Below are 19404 nucleotides of genomic sequence, written 5' to 3'. Positions count from 1 at the left end.
CCAATAATGGGAGTGCCACAAGTGATTGTGAGATCAAGGGTATGACTGCTTCTGTGTGTGGATGAGATAAAATGAAAGGGAAAGTCATGGGATTTAAGGAGACTGATAACTTTGCAGACCGGGGGTTTTGAGGGAACACTACATATGTATGCCTCAAGTATAAAGGCTAGGATTGAGATGAGAAGAAAGAATCAGTCAGTCACTAAGCATTTATTGAGTACTTGCTGTGTGCCAAGTACTGTGCCAAGCACTGGAAATTTTTTAAAAATGGCAAAAGACAGTCCTTATTCTCCAGGACCTCATAGTCTAATGGTGGGAACAACATGCACACAATTATGTGGGAATAGAATATGTGCAGGCTAAATTGGTGCTAACCCCGTGAGAAAGTAGGGAGAATGACCTGGGGGATGGTAAATGACTGCTACCAGGATCTAGATGGAAGGGGGAGGAAAAGGGGTGTGCACCGTGAATGTAGGTATTAGGATCTGGAAAGGAATACACACACACACACACACACACACACACACACACACACACACACACACACACACACACGTATATTGAAAGGCACAGTGGGGGAGTGTGGCAGCCTCAAACAAAGAGGAATTAGTTATTGAGAAAGGAAGGAGCAGTGGGAAGAAAAGTATTATTCCTGTTGTCTGTCCTGGCCTAGTGTCTTATGGGACATTCAAGAAAGTATGTCTAGTACTGGAGAAGCTGATCAAAATCCCCTTAGTCAAGCAACAGGCATGTATTAAGCCCTCCCTAACTCAAAACAAAGTCAAGAGCAAGTCATGTCATTACTTCTCCGATGGCATGATCTTCTTAGGCAACGAAGGACCAACACCCACACACGCACACACACGCGCACACCCACGTATTAAGCATCTGCCCAGGGCCAGATGGATTAAAAGGTTTTGAGACGTTAGATACATAGCGTGAAACAATCCCTATTTGCAGTACACTTAAATCCTGACAGAGAGATACCACATACATATATAGTATGTGCTACATTGTTGCTTTTGTGTTTGTCATTTTCAAAGGGGACCATGACGTTAGGGAGATGGTCACATGACTTGCAGTTGACTTTGATTTGAGTGAGGGAGGGCCGTGCAGGGTCACCAGCCTCACTTTCTCCTCCTGGGCCATCTGGATCCAGTGACCAGATATTCATCAGGTTGACTGGAGAAGGCCCAGGATGTAATGGGAGACCTTGGCCTATTCAGGTACGCATTTGGAAGTGAGGTAATGCCTATTCAGGGAAAAGGCCTTGCCTCTTTAAGAAGTGAATTAAGGGATGTGCTACATAAGTATAAGGAAATAAATAAAATTAAAGTCAAGGCACTAGCATCTGGTGGATCATGACGGTTTTCATGGTGTTTGAGCTATGTCCAGAAGAAAGAGAAGGATTGTGTAAGACAGTGGTGAGGAGGGAGCACATTGTAGTCATGGGGGTTGGTCAGTCCTGAGGCACAGAGATATAGAGATAGATATGGTGCCTCGTGAAAAATGAGAGAAGGCCAGTTTGGCAGAATTACAGTGTGGGAGGGGAGTAAATGTACTATAAGAAAAGCACTGTAGACCTTGAAAGATAGATTGGGATCAGGTTGTATATTGTATTCTCGGGGCAACAGAGAACCACTAGAGGTTTGGAGTAGGATGGTGAGTAGATCTGTGATTGAGGACAGTCACTTTGGCGTCTGTTTGGAGGATGAATTAGAATGAGGCAAGGAGACTAAGGAAGCTGTTGTGGGTGAGAGATGTGATTAGAGCCTGAACTAGAGGTTAGATATAAATACATTATGGAGATAGAAACAGCACAATTCAGCATCTGGTTGGATAGGTTGTGGTGAGGAGTGGGAGATGCTGTCGGCATTAAGAACCTGAGAAGCCAGAAGAATGGTGGTGCCTTTGACAGAAGTGGAGAAATTGCAAGGGATAGTTTGGAGGAAAGATAAAGTTCTACTTTGTATTTCAAATTTGAGATGTCATTAGAACGTCCAACATATTTTGAGGCCAACTAGATTTCTGTAAGTGTCAGATGATGCAGGAATCTATAGAGGAAAAGGCCTAAGATAACGAGAAGTTTAACAGTAGAATGATGGTCCAGCATGAGTCGTTGATGGGTATGAAAGGTAAGGGGATTTTCATCTCAGCCGTGCTCAGAACAGAAGGAAGGGAGGAGTTTACCAGCTGTTTGTGTCATTCAGTCGTGTCCTACTCTTCATGACCTAGTTTGGAGTTTTCTTGCCTTTTCCTTCTCTAACTCATTTTACAAATGAGGAAACTGAGGCAAACAGGGTTAAGCGATTTGCCCAAGGTCCCACAGCGAGTGATCTGTCTGAGGCCAGATTTGAACTCAGGTCTTTCTGAATCCAGGCCCGGCACTGTATCCGCTGAGCCACCTAGCTACCCTTGCTAACTGTAAGATGGGAATTCATTATCTACTGACTGGGTCTCCTCCTTTGAAATGCCTTAGGATGGCAAAGGGGAGTGTCAGTTCTCTATCAAGCACTAGGAAAGGGGGAAAATTATGATTAGTATTAGAAACCCTGCTCCTAGATGAAGTTCTCATGGCAAAAAAGGTTTGGGCCTTGAGGTTCAGGCCCTGGGTAGGATCTTGGAGGTGTTAGTCTAGTGCCTGTGACTGTGGTTCTGGAGATTAGAGGCCTAGAGTCAAAGCTCAGTCCTAGACTTATAGACAGGATCTCATAGCAAAATTTCTAGAGGACTATGTCCTAGAGAAAAGGGCCTGATGCCTGAAGATGTGATTCTGATGTAGGTCTAGTCCAGCAACAGTAGGTTTGTCTCATCGCAGCTCTGTGGTAATGGAAAGTTGTTGTATTTTTGTATTGAATCCAGGCAGAGTAGTGAATGGGACTGGGGAGGTGGAGAAGGAGTGCAAGAATAGGTTTAAGGCATTCACTCTCTTTCCATGAAGAGAATTCCTGGCTTCCTTATCATGGCTCACACTTTTTGGTCTCCTGCACCAGTCAGCTTTTACTCTGCTGGTGCCCTCTTAGTCTCATCTACATGTGAAGTCTCTCAGTAAAGCAAATGCCATGAAACCTATCTGCAAGTGTGATCCACCTATGTGATTTGGGAAGGATGACACTCTGGATGAAAAATGAACCAGAATATGCAGCCTGGATCAGTTTCAACTAGATTCATGACATGCCCAGGAAAATCAGGGCAAAGATCTTCAACATCTGAGTGCTGCCTATGATAATTTTCACGTCTTCCACTAGGAAGAATGAAGAACAGGAACTTGAGTCACCTTGCTTGCAACAGAAAGAACAAATAAGAACTTTGCAGAAGGTCAGGGGGACAGTGGATTACACTGAGAGGCACTGGGATGGTCATGAAACAAGGATGGCTGACAGTGGATGAGCCATGCCAGCAGAAATTGCACAAGCCAGAGACTGACATCATTCATTCTCCGAAGGCTGTCACTTTGTTTCGCCACATAGAAAACAATCTGTCAAATGATGTCCTGAGAAGGAAAAAAGTAGGAGCACAAATCAAGAAGATGAAGCATGTTTCGGGAGAAAATAGTAAGTGCTTGCCAGCAAAAATGATGGCAAACTCCAAAACCAGCTAAGGGTCCACAAAGCAGCAGGACTGCCTTACTCCTGTGTAGTGAAATAACTAAGGTCAGTTCATGGTGGATAGCCAGCTTCTTAAAGAAGTTCATTAGTACAATCTGCATGTCTTCTAGAATGCCGTGACTGGGCAGGGTCATCTGCAGGTCCCAGGTTATAAAACTTATGTCGTGTTTAGAGCCAGTAACATTGCGCTGTTATGAGAATGCCTACTCTAGTGCTTTTCATATAGACAGGTACATTATTTGTTAATCTAGCAACTATTTCTCAACAAGGTTAGGTTGGAAAATGTCAAATAAGAGATGGTGAAAGAGTCCCCAGATTTGCACGCATAACACGTAGGTTTAGGTGCTGACTGTCCTGCATACTACGTGTGATGTGAGCAAGTGACTTAACCTGTCTTTGCCTTTGTTTCTGCACTTGGAAAATTAGGGACTTAGAGAGCAGATAATTTCTGAATTTTTGTCCATTTCTAGTCCTGTGTATTGAAGAGCAAAAGTTTCATAAGCCCTTCTCTCTTCACCCAAAGCATGAACACAATTAAATAAGGTTTTGAAATAGCTGAAAACACCAAGGCCGTCTTTAGCTACCAAGCTGTTTGACCTTGAGCAAGTCACCCTCTCTGGGCTTCATTTTCTTTATTTGCAGAATAATGATCTCTCTAAAGGTCTTTGAGATTGTGAAGTTCTAGATTTGTGAGGAGATAGATGGTGTCTTAGAGCTGACAAGAGAGTTGAGCCTCTGACAGACCTGTCAAAGGCAGGAACAAAAAAAAGCCTCAAAAGACAGTTGTTTCCCAGGAAAGGAAAAATGATCCAAAAGAGACAGGAAACCTTGTATTCCAAAACAAGGAATAAAGAATATGTATCAAAAGAAACTCAGAAACACAGAAAGGGAAATAACAGCAGCCTTAGAAATGAAGTCAAAGTCATAAACTGGATGATAAATAAACCTAAGGAAATAAAAGAAGAAATGAAATTAGTGAAGGTGCAAGGCAAGATAATGAAACTCAACTTGGAAATCCTCTGGAAGCGCATGGTAAAGCAGTTTTACTGTTCTTCTGTTGTAGGAAATAAGAGAAAAGGAATTCAAGGAGGGACCCAAGCGCAGGAACACTTGGAAGCTTTGCTAACAAAAGTAACAGATCTATAGGCCAGAACCTAGAGAGGACCTAAGAATTACACAGTTAAAAACAGTGAATAAAGAATGTTTCATAAAACTGTTTAAGAAAATTTTCCAGAAATATTAAAATCAAGGGACAGATTACAGAATTCATAGGATATGGCATCAGGGATAAATTCAGATTCACCCAGACATATTACCATAAGACTCTAAAGACTACAGTGACTGGAAGATGATTTTATAAGCAACCAGCCAAAAAAATTACATATTAAAGAATGCCAATTTTAACTGAACAAGATTTTTTTTACCCAAAGTAAGGAATGATAGAGGTTGAACATGTTGCTGTCAGAACTCAAAGGTAAATTGTTCATCCCACAGTCTGTTGCCCAAATTCTATAATAGTATAAGCGCAGTCTAGAAGTAGTTACTGGTCCAGCCACATTTTCTTCAGCCATCCACATATTGTCATTACTGTTCCAGATTTCATCTTCAGAAATGAAGGACAGATGGGTATATACATACCCCAGTTTTAGTCATTGACAAGGACACGTATGAAATGTTTAATGATCTGATGGAGAATTACTTAATGCTTAGTATAAACCAGAATATCCACTTAAATTGTAAACAAGCATTTGCATCAACATTTTCTTTATTCAGGTAAATTTATAAATTGTGCTAGTCACACCTTAAGTGGGTATTCTGTTTTACAAGAAGAACAAAACAGTATAGCCCATTGATGTTCTAACCTGTTTTACATTAGCAATAATAACTGGACTGGTGTGAACCTTTCTCTTCATGTGCCTACTGTTCAGTTATTTCAATAACTTGTTTACACATATTTTAAAAGTCCATTTACAAGCTTAATTTTACTTCTTGATCTATTGCTTTTTCTAACTCTTTGCCCGATTATTTAATTCATTTAATCGTATGTAATTCTCTAAATTCTAGAAAGCTAAGTGGTAGAGTGGATAGTGTTGGGCCTGGAGTCACAAAGACCTGAGTTCAAATCAAGCCTCAGTCACTTACCAGCTGTGTAACTTTGGGACAAGTCACTTAATCTCTCAGTTTCTTCATGTATAAAATGGGGATAATTATAGCACCTAACTCCCAATATTGTTGTGAAGATTACATGAGATATTTGTAAAGCACTTTGCAAAACCTAAAGTGCTTTATAAATGTACCTCTTTCTGTTATTAAAAGCATGTTATTTTTTCTTACAATTGGGTACAGACAAATTAGGGAGGCTTCATACTGTCCTTATGGATCCCTAATCAATGGAAGCGCATGGGGAGTCAAAGAGTGAGGAGCACTCCTAGAATTCATTTAGCTCATCTAGAGAAACATAGGAAGGAGGATAAAGGATGAGTAAGGATGGCATAATAAATGAAGAAATGGAGGCAATGTCACTGTGGTGCCATGTAAGAGTGAGGAACGTCATTAAGCTAACCTAGAATCCAAAACAGGACTTCGATTCAGTATTTACGCTGTCTATACACGCAGAGCTCTCCCGAATGATAAAGAGTGTGTGCATACGGAGAGAGGATCCAGACCTCTGCAGCTTCAAAAATGAGTTTTATTCTTTGCTTTATCATTTTTTATTAAGACAGAGAAAGAGAATATTGTATTGAAAGAGATCTGTTTTTATAATCAATATGTGCATAAATTATATTTAAATAATCCATTTCACTGTTGTATTATATTTTCAGTAAGCATGGAATGCATCACTCATTCTATTAAAGGTACCTCTTTAGATGTGACTTAAAACTGAAAAAATGCTCTAAACCCAGTATATTTCAGAAGTGGCAGATTTCAAGTCTAATGTAGCCTATTAATTTTAAGAAAGCACTCTGAAACACTGGGAAAAAAACATAGGTTCACCATTAAGATGACCAGTAGTCTATATTGTGGTGCTTGCTGCCACATAACTGCGCTGGACAGGACACACACAGAGAGTAGACAATAGTAAGATGCTTGGGCAGCAGCTGTAGGTCAGGCTCAAGTCAGTGAATCCTAAGTAAGGTGCGTAGACTTCATAGCAAAACAGAAATAAAAAATGGCTGTTCCCTTCTGAACAAAGGCATTGTACATCCTGTAAAATGAAGCCCCTGTGTGATGCAGTGGCTCACAACCACAAGGGCCACATTTCTGCAGCATCTCAACAATGTAGAAATGGTTGCTTATATGTGTCACTCCCATGATAATGACAGATGGACTGTAACATAAAGCATGTATTTCTGTAGCTAGCGTTTATTTTTTTAAAACTGCTAACGAGAGAGTAAAAATGGACAATCCTGTTTTGAACTGTTTTAATGGGGATGCTTCTAATATTTCTTCATAATATGTGACTCGTATTTTCATGTGGATTCTTTACAAAGTCATGTTAACAATAAATCAGAGTCCCAAAAGGCCCCAACTTGCTAAGGTAATTGGAAGAAATAAATAAGATGAAATTCAATGGGGACAAAAATGTAAAATTCTATATTGGATTAAAAAAAATCAGCTTCATGAATATAGAGTGAAGAAGATGTGGTTTGGCAGCTGTTAGCATTGCGTGTTAACAGTATGAACCTGTTAGCCCCCACCCCCAGAAAAGAATGCTATATTGAGAAGAATTCTGTTCAGAATGAAGAAAATCATAAATCTGCCCAGATCAAAATACATTTGCAGTCCTGTTTTCTGTTCTGGGTACCACATCTGAAGAATGTCCTGAAGAGACTCATACACATGGTAAGAGAAAATGTCAATAAGAATCAGTTGAAGGAACTAGAGAGATTTAGCCTAGAGAAAAGCAGACTCAGAAGCAAAACTGTAGCCATCCTGCGAAAGAGACAGTAGACTTTTTCTACTTGGCCACTAAAGAACCAGAAGCAACAAATAGAAATCTTCAAGAGGAAGATCCAGGATTGACATAGGAAAAATGAATGAGCGATTATGAAATGGTCCTAACTGATAACCATCCCAAAGTGAATGAACTGACCACCTTGTGCTCCCTCGCACTGCTGGGGGTCTTTGTGTAGAGAGTCTGGAGAGCTGCTTGTTGGGATGTTGTAGAAGACATTCTTAACTGATACTTGGCCTTGACCTGTAGGGTCCCTTCCAACGACTGGTTTCTATGGTTGTCATTTCATTTGGGTACATAGAGTAAATGCACCTGACTGAAAGGTAATGGCTCAGATCATAAGCTGAATAAAATATTTTACTTGAATTGACAAGTGTAAATGACAGCTGAGCAAGACAGATATGTGTGTTTGTTGTGGTAACCCTTCATGACCAGGTTAGTTGATTGATCAAGCTCCAAAGATTGAAACAACTATAACGTGTCTCTGGCTTATTTGTCTTTTAAGATGGTCTCATCCTTTGCTACTCTGATTTCCTCTCAGCAACCCTCTGGATAACGCAAATAGATTTGTCATTTTGGTCTCCAAAAATACCAGTTCTCCTGATTAGTTTCTGATATTTTTCCGAGGTGATTAACTACTCCAGCATCCCTTCAGTTTATGTTTTAAAACCCTTAACAACTGTTCTTATTGGTGGGATTTTTTCCCATTATAAGCTTATTGTCCTTAAGTTTGTCTTCTAAGTGTACATAAATAAACTCTTCTAAGTCCCCTGAGGACTAGTATGTGTGCTAAAGCATCCCAAAGTAATTCATTATATCCTTACCTCTATAACCTATAAAGGCAATATTATTAAAAAAAAAAAACAAAAAACCCTGAACTTTTAAAGAGAATTCCTTTAATAGGCATGGTAAGTTTTGTTATAATGTGTAAATTATTTGGAATTAAAAATCCCTAGTTTTAGAAATTTTATGTGGAATGACCAGACTTGACCTGACTATAGCAATAAACAACTCGTATTAGAGAAATTTGGGGTATTTCGTTGGGTTCATTATTTGTGACGTTCACTGTGTTTTCACTTCCAAACGATCTTATTTCCTAGAATCTCTTGAGCCTGGGGGATCCATTACTGTTGCAATGGGAATTGACTTTTGTGATTCCACTCAGACTGCCTCTTTCCAGTTGTGGTAAGTTCAGGTGCTATTTTATATTTGCAGTTTCTTTAATGATACTAGGTTGATTGAGAAAAATGCCTGGTTATTAATAACAAACTCTTGTTTATAAGCTCTTTCAGCTCTCTTGCCTTTTTTTCCAAAAGATAAAAATTAAATCTGTTTCAGACTACTCTGGAATATGAACAGTTTCAGTATTTTGTTTCATGACTGAAATTAGTTTCCTAACTGAATTTTAGAGTACTATAGTCTTATGTGCATATGTTAGCCTAAATCTTTCTTAATGATGTATGGAGAAATTATGATATGATATGGAAAATTTGAGAAGATCCCATGTGACATAATTGTCCATCTTAGCTGCTCATCTTCAATTCTAACAGTGAGGATCGGTAACCAAGCTCAGTTATCTGAAAACCTCCTGGACTTAGGACTTTAGTCCTCAGTTTAAGAACCATGGCTTGCTGTTGTCACGTCAGGATTATTTCACTTTTCACAGTGACCGCTGCTGAGAACTGTTTCAGAGAATGGAGGTGAAGACTGTTTCTAGAAGTCATTTGTAATGATAGTTTCCAGAATCGAAGGTTTCTTTTGAAATCGTCATTTCTTGTTCTGTTCTGACCATTTAATATGTTTTTCTTTTGCTATTATTCTCTTAAAGCCCCATGTTCATCAATCAGTCAGATCCTTAATAAGCCCTGAGTTTAATCTTTAAAGTCTGGTTTTCTCTACAGATATGTTTTTCTAATCAACTGTGAGCTTTGTTTGTCTTACTGGAAAACGTGAAAAGTTCCAGGCGGTGGTGCTTTTATTGCCGAAGAAACATGTGATGTGCTTTGTCTAAATTACAGACATCTTATCACACAAATTTTTATTTCAAAAAATCATCACGTTTACAAAATAGTCACTTTGTAACAGGGACATTGATTACACACATAACTTTTCTCTGACATGTAACTTTTCAGTTTACCAGTGATTCAGGCCTAATATTATACCATTTATTGCTGAGAATCTGCGATGATGAATATGACCAATGTAGCATAGCACATTGATTTTATGCAGATTATCACCTTTATGTTTTGGGAGGTCTGCTGTATTAGTGAAATATAAAAACTGATTGCTTTTTTCCAACATTGCCTAGTAATTGTTTATTATTTTCCTATTAGACAAACAAGACAGATCAATATTACTGAACACCAGACTATGAGTAACGTCACTGTAAATAGATTTGCCTCCCACACCACCGGTGCGTTCATTGTAATGACTTGGGCAATGTGAGCCCAATGACAAAGCTCATGTGCCACATTAGTCTAAAATTGAGAACCCACAATTGTCCCTTTTCTTATGAAGCTTTCATATTTCTTTGACCCTTTGGATGGATAGGCATGCCATGGTGTTTTCTTATGGTTTGCTCTTTTTTTAAAAGATGTATAGCCTGCATAAATAATTTTCTGGGTAAAACAATTTCTAACTTAAACTTAAAGCCCTTTTGGGTATCGATGTGTAGGTGCTTTTTAGTCTATAAGCATTGGAACTGCTTTAAACAATTTCTCTTTATGTCACACTTTTCTAAAATTATTTATAATAGGCATAAAATAGTCTTGGCTATTTTAAAAGTTAACTTAAATATATTTTCCATAATATCTTAATAATGTCTACGTAGGTACTTTTTTCTAAAATTTTAACTGTGGAGGTTTATACGCGTGGCATTTATTTGAAATTTTATTAGGAATTGGCGCAGCACCAAAGCCCCCAGAATCATCATTATTTTCCTTATGTGTCCAAAAAGAGCACTTTGTCTTGCATCAGATGTAATTGATCCTGAAGCAGTGTAATCACAATTACTCACTTTCTTAATTGGCCTGCCCAAAATCAGAAAATGGAAACCGATCGACAGTGTTGAAATCAATAGCTTTGTAGTAGTGCTTGTGGGGGTAGGGACATAGTGGTAATGTGTAGATCAATTGGTCTTAGATGCCAATCACCAACTGTGTGTTTTGCATAGTAAATAGCACCTTTTTGGTTAGTGATGTACTGTACTGTTCTTGGTGGTTCAATAAAAAAGGAAGAAAAAGCAGGAATGTGTGATAAATGCTGCTTTTTCCTCCCAGTGCATTGATGTAGATGTATAGAAGTAAGAAGAGCATAGGTAGTAGATTCTACATTCCAAAGGGGCTGTGAACCATAAAGATCTAAGCTGTGAAATGCAGTTGCAGAAAGAACATGAGGCAATGAGTGCTGTCTCATTGAGGCTATGGGTTGGTTTTGTGTTATTATGATTATAGGAAACTTAATGGGAGAGATTAACTTTGCTCTAATATATTTACATTTCGAATGGCTACTCGATTCAATACCTTGTGAGTATCACCCATAAATCATGAAGTACACCTTTAAGCCAATGCCGTTTAGAAACTAGAAAGCCTGGGAGCAAGCACACAGCCCTGTTCACTCCACTGGTGGCTGGGAAGGCACGAGAGCTTTGTCCATTGTCCAGAACCCGGGCAAACACGCCATCATGAAATTGATGTACAATACTGATGAACTTCTCTGGGCAATCAGATTTTGACGTAATTTTCCGTAAGTCCTCATGACAAATGGCGTCAGAGGCCTTGGTGAGATCTACAAACGTTGTGTACAGACCTCTGTTCTGCTCCTGGCATTTCTCCTGGAGTTGTTGGGCAGCAAACATGGCCTTTTCTGAAGCCACAGGCTCTCAGGTATATGACCATCAGCCTGTTAAGGAGGACTCTAGCAAGAATTTTGCCAGCAATGACTGAGAGAGAGACCCCTCTGTGATATTTTCAGCCATGTTGACAAATGCTTCCATTCAAGATCAGCTACCGTACTGATGGCAAGTTCTTGAATTTGAAGTCTGCAAGCCGAGACCCAAGCGGAGGGAGGGTTGGTGCATGACTTTCTGTTTGCAGATGATTGTGCACTCAGTGCAGCCTTTGAAGCTGAGATGTAACAAAATGTGGATCAATTCTCTGCTGCCTGTGCTCATTTTGGCTTGATAATTAACACCAAGAAAACACAGGTGCTCCATCAGCCACCACCACACCATCCATATGTGGAACCTTCGGTTACAACAAATGGAGAAGTTTTAAATGCTCTGGATAAGTTCACTTCCCTTGGTAGTGTACTTTCCAGGGATGTACACATTGACACTGAGGTTGATGCACGCATTGCCAGAGCTAGCTCAGTGTTTGGGAAGCTCCGAAGAAAAGTTTGGGAGAGAAGAGGTATTAGACTGACTACCAAAGTGAATGTCTGCAGAGCCATTGTGCTGACCTCATTGTTGTATGACTATGAAACATGGACAGTCTACCAGTGCCATGCCAGGAAACTGAATTGCTTCCTTTTGAACTGTTTAGGAAGATTCTGAAGATCACCTGGCAGGACAAGGTACCAGATACTGAAGTCCTTGTTGGAACTGAACTGCCAAGTATTCAAACTATGTTTCAGAGAGCGCAAGTCTGATGGGCTGGCCACGTTGTTCGAATGCAAAATGCACGCTTGCCAAAAAGACTGTTTTATGGAGAACCTGCTTGGGACAGGTGATCACATGGTGGGCAGAAGAAACGATACAAGGACACTCTCAAGGTCTCTCTCAAGAACTTTGGATTTGACTGTGCGACATGGGAGACCCTGGCACAGGACCAGTCAGCATGGCGTGCCCACATAAGAAAAGGTGCTGTGCTCTTTGAGCAAAGTAGAATTGAGGCAGCACAAAGTAAACGTAGGATATGCAAATTTCAAGTACCCACCCCCAAAATTCATATGGACTATCTCTTCCCAACCTGTGGTACAGCATTCCAAGCTGGGATTTGTCTGATCAGCCACACTGGACACACTGAAATTTTACTTTACAGTGGTGATGTCATTTTGGTCCTCTTTGAAAACGAAGGACAACAACTAGTTCAGAAACAGAGAAACAATCCTCATCATTTGAGATATATATTAGCCTCTGTGGAGAGATAAGCAGATGTTCACACACACATGATACATGTTTGCAGGAATATATGTTCCAACTATATTTGACTGTTAGCAGCCTAATACCAAATCTTCTTGTTTCAGTATTTTGGTGGATCCTTGATCTTATCAACGTTGGCATTTCCTCCAACATTCCCATTGCTTGTCATGCTTGTGCATATCTTCATGTACAAATGTCCCACCCACTTTTCTCTAGGTCTTTTAATATTCTGTGGGTGTCAGTACATCATTCAGTGTCCACTTGTTCTTCACTCTTTATTACGTGACCAGCTCACATCCTTTTCTGATCAGGCATTGCCTGATTGATATCATTATGCCACTCCTTTCCTGAAAATAATCATTAGTATTATGTTATAGACTATTTGTGCCCACCATATATTTCTCCATTGGCCACTTTTGTTTCTTTAGAGATCGATGTAGTTCGTGATCACAGCCATATAGGATCACCGGATAGATACTGGTTTAAGAAGATAATTTGGGAACACTGGAGACATAGTTCAGTTTCCCAAATTCAGTCTTACGCCTACTTAATTTTGGGTCCAGGTTATTCTCTCTCTACGCCTTCTGTCTGAAAGATATGTACTTACAGACTCATTCAGTGAGCTCTTGCCAGCTCCATGTCCTAGTCTGGACAAGAGGTTCTTCTTCATCCACTTGATTTTTCCTGTGTAGTTTGTTAGACCAAACTTTTGAGTAATTGGAAATATCATTGGATTGCCTCCGTAGAATTCCAGGGACAAAATTAGTACATTGTCACCTGGAAATAAGAGCATCTGGAAGAATTTGCCATCTGTACTGAATCCTACTTCTTGTGTTCTGTTAGACATTCTCCATTAGAGAGGCAGATACCTTTGACAAACATACATCCCTTTTTTTTATGCTTTGATTGAGACTGATAGGGAATCATCAAGCTCAATAAACTCTACTTCGTTTATTAAGGAATCTTATATAATCTTAAGATATGCGTGGTTACTTTGCTCTGCTGAGTCAAATGCTTAAAAAAAACCCAACACTAAACAGAGTAATATTTTTTATTCCTTATGCCCTTTAGTCACTGACTATGAAGATATGGTTTCCTGGACTAATATTTTTCAAAACAGTTGGAGCAGTTCACAATTTATAAAGCTGCTGTAAAGCTCTGAATTGGGCCAATTGTTCTGAAAAATATTTTGGAAATATAATGTGGCAAGAAAGCATCCTCCCCCTTTGACATAGGGTTTCCACTATTGGATACATGCTCCACTCTACAGCCAAGACAGTCAACAAGCATAGTAAGAGCTTACTGTGCCAGGCATTGTGCGCTCTCTAGAAGCTCACCTTCTAACGGGGAGGATGACATTCGAGCAAGACATCTACAGGGCAGGTTGGAGATAATCTCAGAGGAAAGGCACTAATGTTAAGGGGCACCAGGAAAGGCTTCTTGCAGAAGGTGGGATTTTATTTGATACTTGAAGGAGGCCAGGACCCAGAGGTGAGGAAAGAGAGCGTTCCAGGCCTTGGCTCAGGCAGCGGACGTGCATTGTGTACGGAGACCAAGGGCCCGAGAAGGCTAGGGTCACTAGATCACAGAGTATGTGAAGAGGAGTAAAAGTGAAAGATGATTAAAAGGTAGCAAAGGACCAAGTTATTAAGGGCTTTAAAAACCAGACAGAAGATTCCTTTAAGCCCTGACTAAAATCCCACCTCCTTCCCCAGCCCCTCCTCATTCCAGTGCCTTCTCTCTCTTAATTATTTCCTGTCTATCCTGTGTGTAGTTTGCCTCATGCTCAGCCTAATTGCTGTGGGCTACCCGAGTCTACTTACCTTTCGCAGGCCTTCAGTGATCAGCTGGATAAACGTATTGAGAGAAGAGACTTTCCAGAGTCAAACAAGGTGGTAGGCTTTATTCAGGGTCTTAGTTACGTATCCATATGCAGGGCGAGTTCTTCCCCAGGAGAAAGGAACCCCTATCCTCCCAAGGAGCAAGGATCATACAGCAAGAGGACAGGAGCAGAAGAGGGGAGGGACCCTCTTCCCTCCAAGGACCCCGCCACAAGGGGCCCCCTCAGGCTTTCCTGCCCCTACTTAAGCTCTCCCAGTCGCATAGTTTGCACGTGAATACCGTGTGTGCTCCCAGCCCCTAGCTAATTAACAACAGGTGTGCTCAGACCATGGACCAATCTCAAGGGTGGGATGCTCTCCCCAGCAAGTTTCCACTGAGAAGAGGTGGAAAAACAAGATGGCCCGTGTTTCACTCCTCAATTCCCAGCTGTTCCATGGTGGGGCCTTGTGAGAGCTCTGAGGTTTAGAAGCCCTCACCTTTACCTGACCCGAGACTGTTCACGTGAAAACCGAGCTTACACCCCAACAGCCTCGTGCATATTTTGCATGCAGTCTGCCTTCATTAGAGTGTGAGCTCCTGGAGGGCAGGAGCTGTCTCCTCCTCTTTTCTTTGTCCACAGTGCCTGGCACATAGTAGGCTCTTAATAACCATTTATTGAATTGAATTGATTGTGTATCTGATCCTGGAGTTAATAGGAAGCCCCCAGAGTTTATTGAACACACTGAGAGCGGGGATGGGATGGAGGCCAGACCGGAGAGGAAGGGACTAGGACGGTATTACAGCAGTCCATCTGTGTGGGGTGGCACCAGCACCAGCATGGTGGCAGTATCCACGGAGAGAAAAGAACATATATGAGAGGGGTTACGAAGGCAGGATTGACAAGAATTGGCAGCAGATTGGATGTGGGAACATGAGTGAGAGAGGGAGGAGTTGAGAATGATGCTGCGTATGAGCCTAGGCAATTGAAAGGAAGGTGGTACCCTTGAAACTAATAGGGAAACCAGGACAAGGAGATGGTTTGGTTGGAAAGATAATGAGTAGTTTTGGATGCGTTGAGTTTAAGATTCTCCAGGACAAAGACAACAGTCCCATAAATACCAAGATATTCATAGCATTTTTTGTGGTAGCAAAGTGGGGAGGGAAAGGTGTGGAAACTAGGATGTTGGTGTCATTTGTTTGAGTAGCGTTGAACAAGTCATGGTGTGTGAATGTAAAGCTGTGTTGTTGTACTTTTAGCTTGTATAAATATGAGGAATTCAGAGAAGGGTGGGGAGATCTGTATGAACTCATACAGAGTGAAGAAAGCAGAATCCGGACAAGGTGTACAACAGCTGCAGTGATGTATACGCTCTGCAACAGCGCAGGCCCCTGAATTCAGATTAAATGCAGTGACCATTATTGATTCAAGTAGACAGTCAAATCTACAAACATTTGTTAAGTGCCTGTTATGTGACAGTGGGGATAAAAGATAAAACTTCAGTAGTTCTTACTCTCCAGGTGCTTGAGTATATACAAAATATGTACAAAAAAAGGCTTAAGTACAAAGTATTTCAGAGGGGAATGGCCAGATCAGGACATAAAAGGCATTGCTTAAAGGAAGTTAGTGAGAAGGGCATGCAAAGGCAGGGGGCTCAGCAGATGGGAGGTCTTGGAGGCAGGAGATGAGTGCAGTGATTGTGAGGTAACTCCTCACTCTCTTGGTAGAGACATGGGTGGAGTACTGTGAACGCCAGATGTGGCAAATTCAATTGGACACAGTTACTGGAAGTTTTGTTTAGTTATTTTTCTTTATTATAAGGAAGAGTTGCGGCAGGGTAGAATGGGGTGAGGAACGGTGTACGGGGAGTAAAGTACATGCTAACAGAGGTGCTCCATGTGTCAGCTTGCCTGACTGCACTTGATTAGGAGAGGTAATGAAAAGTGACGATGGGTTTTTTTTTCTTCCTTTTAAAAAATGTTTTAGTTAATTTCTTTTGTTTTTACATCATCTTCATATCCAAATACACTCTTCCCATCTCCCACAGCTAGTTTGCAATCCCCTATAATAAAAAATAATAAAGAGCAAAAAAAAAAATCCAAACTAACCAGTACAACAACTAAATCCAAAAGAAATATGTGACTTGACGCAGTCCTGAGCCAAAGGAGGGATGAGAGACCCATTTCCTAATTTCTTTTCATAGCCACGCTTGTTTATTATTGCACATCATGCAGTTTCATCAAGAAATGCCCCCCCCCCCCCTTTAAATAAGTTACAGCCTGCTGTGGACAGCTTCAAAGAGTGTGTAAATCACTCTCCTAAAGTTTTTATGGGGAGGGGCGGGATATGGGTCAGTCGCTGATGTCTTTGCAATCACTTTTTGGGGATAGTTAATACTATCTGTGATATTTTTTCCAGTTCAGTTAAGATGTTCATTTCCTTTTCAAAGATATTATTTGGTGTTTACCATGTTATTTCAGTACTGTCTGACTTCTTGGAAAAAGTATTTCTGAAATAACGAGCACCAGGCATTGTGCTTGACAAACATTATCTCATTATCCATTTTACATATGAGAAAACTGAGGCAAACAGACACTTGCCCAGAGTCACACAGCCAATAAGTACCAGAAGCTGGATTTGAACTCAAGTCTTCTAAGTCTCAGGCCTGTGCTCTGTGCATGGCACCACTTAGCTAGCCCATAGGTGTAAGCCTTCTGTATAATATGCAAGCCTTTGGCCTCTTTGATTTCTTGATCTCGATCTCTGTTTTCCAACCCATTTTTCACCATCTTTCCTTACGCATGCCTCTTAGTTGAAGTTGCTGAGTAGTAGGCTCTGTGTTGACTTCAGATGGACAGTCTGAGTTGTCTACGGCATTAGTCAGCCTCATCTTCAGTAACAGTTGTTGGTGCGTAAGCTTTCTGTGTGTTCTGATTGTGAGCACAGGAAGGCAAGATGGCCAAATGTTACCTCAAGTAATGTTTCTCACCACCTGTAGGTACATGATGAAATCAGCTCTGCCGTATAATTTATTTGCTCCTCCATGTTTGACCCATGAGCCATTTTTTTCTCTTAGCTATACAACTTTCTTCTGTTTTTTCATATCATTTATAAAGAGAATGTCAATGTTAGTGTGGTCGGTTTCTCCCAGGAATATGTTAACTTGCTGATTGGTGAACTAAAATCTTACTTCCTTGTTAAAATATGGCATAGAAAAAAATCTTTAGCAAAATTATGGTATAGTGTTAACTGTTCACTACAGTTTGAGTTAATAATTTTGGCTTGGAGGTGTGTCCATGAGGGAAACAAAGGGCAGGTTGCGATAGAGAATGCATACAAAGACGTGGCACAGTCAGTCAGTGGTGTTAGGAGGGCTGACGCTCAGGGTGAACTGAGGAAAGCTAAGGACAACAGAATGGAGTGTGGCTAGTTTTGCTGTTTGGTTAATTGGGGAAAATCAAGGATCAAAGAAGGAATGGGATGGCTGCTTGAGATTGATGAGACATGATAACTGATGACAGAATGAAGGCAAAGCTCAGTTGGAAGTGGGGATATGTATCCTGGCAAAGAGAAAACTTGCCGTGTGTGATGATAACTTCAAGTATTTGGGGGGCTTTCATGTGGAAGACACTTGTGTTTAGCCACAGAGGGCACCAGCGGGAGCGATGGCGGGAAGTGGCAAAGAGGCAGATTTAGGCTGGATAGAGAAAAGCTTCTCATTTGGTCAATCAGCAAACATTTATTAAGCAGCTACTGCATACCAGGCACTGTGCCGGTCTCTGGGGAACTCACCGTCTAATGAGGGAAAGAATGTGTACACGTAGTTGTGGAGAAAGCAGAGAGAAAGGCTGGCCTCCAGAGGGTGTGCATTGGCATTCAGGGCTAGGGGATGGGATGAAGGGGAGCTGGAAAAGCTTCATGCAGGAGGAGGTGACCTCGACTTAAACGGCAGAGTGAGGAGCATTCTGGGCCCGCGGCTGGAGGCAGGAGACAGAGTACAAGCAGTTCAGGATGACTGGACCCAAAACCATCCAGAAGTTGAATGGGTCGCCTCAGAGCGTACCCCCTTGCTGTAGGGCTTCAAGCAAATGATCGGCCGCACCTTAATGGGTACGATATAGGGGAAAATTTGGTTCAGAATTGGCTAAGGGGCCTTCTGGGATGCTGGGTCACCAGGAGAGGGTTTTCTTTTATCTACAGCAATTTGTTAAAGTCATCTACTAAAATGTGGAAGGGTTGTGATCCGTTTACACTGATGGGTCAAGTGCCCACACGCATGAAAACATCATCTGTTTGTATTCGTTATTCAAATCAGAATCAGTATATAAATTTTCTCTAGGAAAAATGGGAACAAACTAATACACACACACACACACACGCACACACGCACGCACACACACGCACACACACACACGCACACGCACACACACACGCGCGCGCGCACACACACACACTCACACTAGTTTGTCAGCTATTTTTGGCCATCCATCCAGCTTCAGGCATCAGATTTTTTTTTTTTAATTTTTAAGAAGCTTTGTGATTTTTTTGAAAACCGTGGTTATTCATCAGGTTCTTCTTTTCTCCTATTGCTAACAGGTTCGTTGGACAGAATTGGTGTCATAGAAGGAACACTTGACTTAGAGTCAGATAGTCTAGATCTGAATCCAGACCTCAACACTTCTTGTAAATTCTATCTCCTCCATCAACCTCTGATTCCCTGTCTTTAAATGGGAGATTAATGGTACTGACACCCCTTGCCTCACAGGGATGTTGTGAGGAGAGTTTTGTTAACACTTCAATGCTGTATGAATGTGGTTTATTCTTACTATCATAAAGTTTTAAAGGAAGCTTTTTGTATGTTATTTGCCAGCCAATAGGCAGC

The 19404-nt window shown here is 40.9% G+C and overlaps 1 protein-coding gene across 7 annotated transcripts in view; it reads left to right on the top strand.

Annotated features, from left to right (window-relative positions):
- AP3B1 (adaptor related protein complex 3 subunit beta 1) overlaps positions 1-19404 on the top strand; it is a 330578-nt gene that overhangs the window by 291751 nt on the left and 19423 nt on the right. For all 7 annotated transcript variants that reach the window (XM_072606405.1, XM_072606403.1, XM_072606406.1 and 4 more), the window contains one exon: positions 8664-8748. In XM_072606405.1, coding sequence (XP_072462506.1) covers positions 8664-8748 — 85 coding nt within the window. The remainder of the gene's footprint in view (positions 1-8663; positions 8749-19404) is intronic.

Source organism: Notamacropus eugenii, chromosome 4, assembly GCF_028372415.1.
Source record: "Notamacropus eugenii isolate mMacEug1 chromosome 4, mMacEug1.pri_v2, whole genome shotgun sequence".
Taxonomy (NCBI): Eukaryota; Metazoa; Chordata; class Mammalia; order Diprotodontia; family Macropodidae; genus Notamacropus; species Notamacropus eugenii.
Note: the sequence above shows the minus strand (reverse complement) of the source record. Positions and strands in the feature narration are given on the sequence as shown.